Raw genomic sequence first — 8,675 nt, 5'->3', positions numbered from 1 at the left:
AATTCAGTCATCGTCCTGTTTGTGCTTGGGGCTGCCCCGATCCATGTGCGGAACCTTGCATTTAGAATCACAGAATCAGACAGGATGGAAGAAACCTCCAAGATCATCCAGTCCAACCTGTCCCCCAGCCCTATCCAGTCAACTAGACCATGGCACTAAGTGCCTCAGCCAGGCTTTTCGTGAACACCTCCAGGGACGGTGACTCCATCACCTCCCTGGGCAGCCCATTCCAATGCCAATCACTCTCTCTGGGAAGAACTTCCTCCTAACATCCAGCCTATACCTCTCCCAGCACAACTTGAGACTGTGTCTCCTTGTTCTGTTGCTGATTGCCTGGCAGAAGAGACTAACGCCTCCCTCCCTTCAGGTAGTTGTAGACAGCAATGAGGTCACGCCTGAGCCTTCTCTTCTCCAGGCTAAACACCCCCAGCTCCCTCAGCCTCTCCTCACTTCTTGAGGGCTGCACAGGACTGCATCTCAAGCCCATCCAGGTGCTCCTGGATGGCATCCTATCCTTTTAGCACACTGCCTGCACCGTGAACCTTGGTGTTGTCAGCAAAGCTGCTGAGGGTCCACTCAATCGCACTGCCCATGTCACCAGCAAGGCTGTCAAACAGCACTGGACCCAGTACAGGCACCTGAGGAATTGTGTCCTTTCCTACACTATTAAAAAGAGCAAACGTTATGCCCGCTGCTGTTTGCAGTGATTTTATTTTTTTAAATTTCTTTATTGAATGGTAGCTGTTGAGCAGTCACTCGGCAGCAGCAGCAGCAGCAGCCACCAGTGATAGCGAGGGAGCTCTGAACGTCGAGCTCTAACACATCGACCACTGAGGACGTGTCTGCCTGTGCGCTCCGCAGCTCCGCTCAGCCGGCAGTAGCCTCGCCCCGCGTTGTGTTTGTAAGCTGCGAAAGGCAGTCTTTGTGAATCCCCTGACAGTTCAAAACAAAAGGCGACAAAATGTATTTCAGAGAGAGCAAGGACTGCCCAACAGCCACCAAACCAGCGCAGCCGGACCGGGGGCGGGGACAGGCCTCGCTGGGACTCCGTCTACGCGGGAGTCTCAAGGCGTTGCAGCATCCACTCCCATCGCCCGTGTCATAACTGACAGGCATAAACTGGCGTTCATGCAAGTTAAGGCTTTAATAGAGTCGCAGGAATCAAGCAGTGCACAGGCCTGGGTGCGTGGGGAGGCTCTGCACTGCCCTAACGCACACCTTTTGTTTTCAGTTTTCCCTTTTTATACCCTATTCTATTACATATTCGTTACTAATTCTAAGAAAAGGTTGGGTTTTCCTTGTCAGTTTTAAGAATGGGAGATGTTTCTTCCACGCATGTCTCTTTTTTATCCGGTGGTCCCTCTGGTGGTCTTTCAGTGATGAAGTAAGGAGTCTTCAGTGATGAAGTAAGGGGTCTCCCTCAAGTGTCCTTTCCATGAACTCCAAACTAGTAGTGTCCTTTGTATGACTCTTCCTCGGTTTGCCCACGCACAAAGGCTGTCTCTTCCACCTGCCTCCCTCCTCCACCAACCTTTCTAGTTTCTAATTAGTTATTGCTGTTATCTTAAGCCAAGTGTATACTCTTGCCATGGCTGTGCAAGGAGGAGTGCAGCTCCACTCAACCCCCCCCTTCCTCCCTGTCTGTGGCCTCTTGCCATGAATTGATCTGATCAAATATGTATTTCTCACACCCGTAACCCCTCTCCCGCCGTCTCTCGCCCCAGGGTGAAGGCTAGGGCCGGTGGGGAGGAGCGGGGCGGAACCGGGAGCCGTGGCCCCAGCCTCGCACGCCTCTCCCGGCGCCGGGCGCCTGTTGCCATGGTAACAGGGCAGGCGGACGCTACCCCGGAAGGGAACGCGCCGAGGCCCGGCATGGCCAGTCGCGTGCGCCGGCCCCGCCCCCCCGCTCGTCAGGCGGCCCGCGCGGGCTGACGTGTCGCGCGCTCGAGAGGCCGGAAGTGGCGGCCGTCAGGGCGGGGGGGACGAAGCCGTCAGCGTTGCCGCCGCGGGCGCGCGCAGGAGGCGCCCAGGGACCTCCGCCTCCTTCCCTCCCTGTTCCCCGCCGCAGGCTGCCGCGAGGCCTCGCGCCGCTCCGCACCGCACCGTCCCTCCGCGCACCGCCGTCCCGCTATGGCTCTGCGGCCGCTCCTCATCGCCTTGGCGCTAGCGGCGGCCGCGCCCCCCGCCGCCGCCTTCTACCTGCCGGGCCTGGCGCCCGTCAGTTTCTGCGAGGCTGGCAAGGAGAAGCCCGAGTGCAAAGTAAGCGTGATAGAGAGGGCTGCGGCCCGAGGCCTGCCACACTGAGGGGAAGCCTCGGCGCGCCTGACTTTGATCTTTCTACTGTGGGGTTTGGCGGCTGGGGACAGGGAGAGCAGGTCTTGGTTTGCTTTTTTCCCGGTGATTTTTGTAGCTGCCTCGTTGTAACGTACCAGACGTCTCCGAGGGTGCAGGGGCCGTTGCTGCAGGGACTTTCCTTTTTCCACTGTAATCGCTAAGGGTGAGGTGTCCCGGGTCCCTCTCCCTGGGAAGGGAAGAGCTGTCGGTGCGTCCCGTGACTTACGGTCACGTTGCGGAAATAGGAAGCCCCAGTAGCTGATCTCTCGGCTCCGTCTAGACACTTGGAGATCTGCACAAAGTAAGAACCGCTCTGACAAATCGTGCTGGGACTGTGCGTGTGGCTCTTCACAGGTAGAAGCGAGCAGCTTATGGCTGCAAGCAGATAGAAAATCAAGGGAAGTGACGCTTTCCTTCATGCGTCTTCTTGCCTGCAAGAAACCGAAGTGTAAGGGCGTCTAGATCTGGAGTGTCGAGTGGCACTGAAACTTATTTTCATGCCTACCTATGTGGCAAGCAAAGTTCACGTAGTCAATTTATTTATTTCTAAGGATATTGGCTGTTAGGGCATCTTAAAATAGTCTTCGTACCTTTGGTTGAGCTCTAGGAGCTGTTTGATGCTGCTGTGATGGAGCATGCCGGACCATGCTTTATGACTTGAATGGAAACATTCAAGGCCAATTGCTTTTATGACCTATTTCCTTACTACTGCTGAAAGTGGCTGTTTCAGCTTCTTATCTCTCAGCTTCTATATTAATATGAAATATTGGTCCATGAGTTTTCAGAACAAGAATCTGTTTAAACTGTGGTTTGGGGGAATACCTCACGCTTACAGTGACTGTCCGTTAGCTGTCAAAAATCAGTAGAGCAGGTAATAACAAAAGATGTAATGAAGAAATAGTTGCTTTTGAACCCTGAATCTTGCACGTAATGCATAGCTGTGGATTGTGGATTTTTTCCCCTCTTATTTTCATGCTGCTTCTGTCGTAGTAGTATAACATTCCATGGACATTCTTTTATAGGATCATAGAAATAGAGTTTGGAAGAGAACTCAGGAGGTCAGACAGTCCAGCCCTATGCCAATCCCAACCAATGTCAGATCGTCCAACCCAATCACCTCTATTTCCAGCACTAGATCAGCTCAGTTCTACCTTTGTGTAGGCAAGCCTTGATAGCATCCAAACACGGAGCATCTGTAATTTCCCTGAGTGGCCTGTTACAAAGCTGCACTACCCTCTTAAGGATTTTTTTTCCTTCAAATATAGACTAAGACTTTAAAACTGCAGTTTATTTTTTTTGCAACAGCCCTGAAAGACATGGCTGTGTTTGACTTACTCCTGCTAGGACATGGCAGATTTTTAATGCTTTTTTTTAAGTCAAGTAAAGCAAGTTGCCTACTGTCTTTGTAACCGACCTGAGACACTTAGGGGTGATGTTTCTCAGATGTGTCTATATGTTTTTTTGCTTATATAATGCATACAAAATGTTTGTCTCCACATCCTGATAATTTACTATTTTGTAAATGTGAAGTGAGTTGCTTATGTGATGTAAATCTGCCACCAGTGGCTACTTAAACACCTGTTGAGGTTATCCTAATATGTTCAATTGCAAAAATCTGTTTCTGAAACTAGCCACCTCTTACATTTCTCTACCTCATGCCAGCTGATTTACATACTAAGTAAGACATATGGAGAAGTCTAAATCACTCTTCATGTCTAATTCTTTCCATGTACTGTGCGACTGAATCCAGTCCAGTCCTTGGTGAGGGGAAACAGTATGTGATCAGATAATTGCTTTATTATATTTATTTAAGTGGGTTAAACTAAGCTTCCCTGGATAACCTTAATTATTTACCATCTTCTTTCAGAGTTCTTAAAATTGATGCAGTTCATTATGATGTCAGTAATAATATTGAATTGTTCTCTGCCTCAATAATTTAGATCATAGATCGGATCTCTAAATGACACTGTTACATGTGTTAATCTGTTTGGGCACACTCAGTTTTGCTGGTTTTACTGCTTTTCCTGTTTCTGGTTAGAACATCATCAGAAATGGAGTGTGATCTGTGCAGACATAAACAGTAACTCTTGCCTGAACATTAAGATTCCTTTGTTTAAACTAATACTGATGGCTCCAAGGGGAACTTGTTGTAGTATGGGAAATTGTTTTATTGAAGATGCTGATCTGCAGTAATGTGTATAGCTTTTTACAGAAAGTTGGATCGTTCAGGTAAACCTCCTCCAATGAAACATAGCTAAGGCCATGGTTCTGTGACCAGCTGAGGCAGTCTTAATTCCTTGCTGCTTGCAGTCAGATTTCATTCCTGTCTTCTAGGCAATGTGTTCTTGTCTTCTGTGTTGTCTCAGATGAGTTGTTTGTTAAATCCTTTTTTGCATTTATTAACATGGCAGGAAGCTATCCAGCTTTTTTTGCCAGACTAGTTTTTTTCCTGCACTAATGAGTTAAAGTGGCTTACAGAATTATGTGTACACTCCCCGGAGGTAAGCAGCAGGTCTGCACGGTTTAGGGTAGAGGAAAGACTGGTAGTAACATGTGTCTTCGCTTAATGAGGTGACTTAACAGTTCTTGCCTCTGATGGAACCAACTGAATCCTGACTTGAACGTGAACTACTACAGTATATCAGTAAGACGCAATATCTAACTGAAGTATCTGAGCTACAGCTGCACGTGAACAGCTCCATCTTTTTCTTTTTTTCCTTTAGAATTTCTTGGTTTGGCTAGACTTGATTTGCATAGGGAGGAAAAGCTCTCCTGTTGATTTATGGTGAGAAAATAGATGGCTTGCTGTTAAAAGTAGATGTTCCAGAAAGCACTCACCTCTTGCTGGCTCCAGCTGATTGCGGCAGTATGACAGTTCAACTTTCTATGCAGCTGAAAGCTGCTCCTTAAACATTGTGGGGGCTAAATATTTTGCTGTTTTAGCCAGCTGAATTGGTTTACTGTGCAAGCAGTTAACTGCTGAAAACAGTGTAAGGTAAACAGTGGAAAAGTATTAGAACTGAGGGACTAGAATAAGAAAAGGGATTTTGAGAGAAGAGTGAAAGACCTCTCCCCTGCCATAGCAGCAGTTTACCCCATATATTATTTATATATATATATATATATATAGATCAAATGAGTCTGAAACCACAGCAGGCTGAATTTCAGGTTCCTACTCAAGAGCTGCTGGGGTTCTTGATGAGCTTAAAAGGTGGTATATGTCAATAACCTTGCATTCTCTTTGGAAAAACTTTTGTTCATGCTTAAAATAGTGTATTGGTCTGAGTACATTGTGTAAATCCTTATATAGTTTTCAATTGCTACATAGATGGAATTGTTGAGCAGCTTAATTATAGGGAGAAGTACCAGTTTGATGTGTTCTTTTAAGACTTTCATTACACAAAAGTTGTGGTGATAACTAATATGACTCTAACTTGGTACATTAAACTAATACATGGGCAACTGGTAGTCATATTATTCTTGTGCATGATCGCTGCAATCTTGTCATTGGGATAAAGTGGTTTCGTCCTGTGGTTGCTGTTTTTGTGATGTCTATAGTGGTTTACTTATGCTGTCAGCAGATACAATTCCTTTTTATGACATGCTGTGTTTCACTATGTGTAAGTATACAAATCTTACATTTTTAGCTTTCCTTTACAAAACAATTCTGTGTGATTTTATAATTAAACAAGTGCTTTAATGTAACTACTAATTGTTTCCACTCTTTCAGTCTGGGATCGAGCTGTTTGTGAATAGACTTGACTCTGTGGAGTCTGTCCTTCCCTATGAATACACTGCGTAAGTATTTTCTGGTGTTTATTTAATTTAGTCAGCATTTCTTCCAAAAAGTTGAGTTTAATTTGTCTCGTAGTTTTATGTACATCTTGTTACAGTAGTTTGCTAGTGAGAGGTGTCAGTTTTGCTAGCATAAGTTTACAAATTCTAGTAGTTTAACACAGTCTTTTCCCTACAAAATAGAAGTGAGGAAAAATAACACAAAAAAAACCTCCAGGATGAGAATAGTTGAGATGAGAGTTTAATATAAATGAGATAATGCACAATTACCTTAGCCTGTTTGCAGAAAAGGCACAACAGAAAGCAGCAGCAAACAGAAAGCCAGGGAGCTAAAAAACAAAGCTATGGAGCTACTCTTGCATCTCTCCCCATCCGGCTCCCAGCCCGGTGGAAGAGACCTAACACCCAAAAATCTGGAACCCAAGAGCAGCAGCCAGAAGAGGAAGCCTCTTATGTTACAATATGTCACATAATACTTTGCTCTAGCCAACGTTTTCGTTTTGAAGCTAGCATGAGACAGGATGGTATGAATAGCAATGGATTAAAACTCAACCTATCAAACAAAGAGAGAACTTTCAATGAGCAAATGGGTGTGTGTACATATCTTTCTTCTCTGTTGACTTTGCTCATACTTCAGGAGTAATGCATAGATTTACATGCCCTCATGTAGGTCGAATCAATACTTTGGAGTAATTTTAGTTTAAAATGTGTGTATGTATATATTTACTGTTCTGCACTAATTTTTACATCAAAGTGTTAATGCTGTCTTAGTAGCCTGTAGCCGGATGAGTTAAAGTGATAACGAGGTGAACTTCCCACCACTTATCTTAACGAGGTGTTAAATGCTTTCTTGGTACACATCATAGTAGTAGTACACCGAATGTATCAGGGTCTGGTAAAACTATGTAAAGTTGTTTCAGATATTTTGGCTGTTAATACTGAAGAGGTTAAGCACTAGTATGTCTGTGCTTCAATGAACATAAGTGTGATATACTTGAATTTAGGTTGAAAAAAATGTTAAATGTGTCGGTGAATAAAACTGCAATAATCTGTTTTAAATAGTACTTGTTATAAAGGAACTGTCTGTATGTTCGTGTATACTTTTTTCCCCTCTTTTTATTCTTTCTTCTCCCCCTACCCAGAAATCTGACCCGTATGGGTTTTTCTCAGAGTTGTCACAAAGCTATGTGGAGGTTTCATTCTTGTCTAAAGTTCTCTGATCAAATAAGAAACATCTTACTACTTAAGGAAACTTTTATGCCACCATGTTTAACATAAACTGAGTTCTGAAATAGCTGATCAAGAGACTTGATTGTTGGTTTTGGTTTAGATTTTTTTCAGAACAAGACTATGATTTTTCACACTTTGCTTTGCAATTAAACTGTTGTCCAGAAGGAAAGCTGTGATGGATGTTGATTTGGGAGCACTGTTTGAGGTCTAGTATTTGAAGTTTAGAATGTTTTATTAACTTTTTGTAACTTTTCTCTAATTCAGGTTTGATTTTTGTCAAGCAGAAGGAAAGAAGCGTCCCTCTGAAAATCTTGGCCAAGTGTTGTTTGGAGAGAGGATAGAGCCATCTCCTTACAGGGTTTGTTCTCTGACAAGGGCTGTTGAGTAATGCATATGTTCAGATATAACCAAAGGTGATCAGAATCTCAAAGGTCCTCTTCACAATGGCTTTATCAAAATACAGAATTTCACCTAATAGAAATCTGTCAGTTTAACCTAATTGTAGCTATTCACTTTGCATCCTGAATCTGTGAAAGTTGTCTTCTCTGTTTTGAACTTGACAAAATCTGATTGTTGCTCTCAGCTCTCTCATTGTTAGAGGGAATTGAGTACAGCTGTGAAATGAGACAATGAGAAATGGTGTTAGCCGTTCCTGGTGACTGAAGCTGTTGCCTTCTCTCTACATATATCTAGTAGGAGAGAAAGTTATCAGTTGAATCTACCTGGGAGAGCATAGCTGCTGTGAGGTCAAATGACTTGTTTGGTAAATCATTGCAAAAAGCAGGTTCTAATCGGTAATAAGGAGCTCTTAGTGTAGGGCTTCTACAACGAGCACAGGAGAGGTTTACAGCAGAGACCAATGTAAAATCCTCCCCAGGAGGGTTAATATATGTAGTTCTACTATTTTGTGAGATGTTCTTATTATAATAGTATAGGCAGTTATAAATGCATAGAGGAAGCTTGTTAAGTACTGAAGTCACACAACATATGTTGCAAACATTTTGGTCATATGCCTTTCCTTTTTCTTAGTTCACATTCAACAAGAAGGAGACATGTAAATCTGTTTGTACAAAAACCTATGATACCAGAAAGGCAGAAGATAAGCAGAAACTAGACTTTTTGAAAAAAAGTATGCTACTGAATTATCAACATCATTGGTGAGTTGGTACCAACATTTATACATTAGTATGTTGGTGGTAATTTCGTTTGTCATCTTGTGTTTACAAATTATTATGAGGTTGAGCACTAGCTCTTTGCACTGAATCCATTTCCTTTCTGGTTTTGCAAAAGGTATTACGTTGTCTAATGAAAAATTT

At 43.8% G+C, this 8,675-nt stretch overlaps 1 protein-coding gene and 1 long non-coding RNA gene across 2 annotated transcripts in view; one reads left to right on the top strand and one right to left on the bottom strand.

The window, feature by feature from the left end:
• Positions 1 to 695: 695 nt before the first annotated feature.
• On the bottom strand, positions 696 to 2,683 carry LOC135175554 (uncharacterized). The gene is made up of 2 exons (XR_010302390.1): positions 2,430 to 2,683; positions 696 to 933 (listed from the first exon to the last, which is right to left on the bottom strand). It is a non-coding gene; the product is annotated as an uncharacterized LOC135175554 (long non-coding RNA).
• TM9SF2 (transmembrane 9 superfamily member 2) overlaps positions 1,949 to 8,675 on the top strand; it is a 33,868-nt gene continuing 27,141 nt past the window's right edge. Inside the window, exons 1-4 of the mRNA XM_064143836.1 lie at positions 1,949 to 2,259; positions 6,065 to 6,132; positions 7,624 to 7,717; positions 8,389 to 8,516. Coding sequence (XP_063999906.1) covers positions 2,131 to 2,259; positions 6,065 to 6,132; positions 7,624 to 7,717; positions 8,389 to 8,516 — 419 coding nt within the window. The 5' untranslated portion in view covers positions 1,949 to 2,130. The remainder of the gene's footprint in view (positions 2,260 to 6,064; positions 6,133 to 7,623; positions 7,718 to 8,388; positions 8,517 to 8,675) is intronic.

Source organism: Pogoniulus pusillus, chromosome 5 (genome assembly GCF_015220805.1).
Source record: "Pogoniulus pusillus isolate bPogPus1 chromosome 5, bPogPus1.pri, whole genome shotgun sequence".
NCBI lineage: Eukaryota > Metazoa > Chordata > Aves > Piciformes > Lybiidae > Pogoniulus > Pogoniulus pusillus.
Note: the sequence above shows the minus strand (reverse complement) of the source record. Positions and strands in the feature narration are given on the sequence as shown.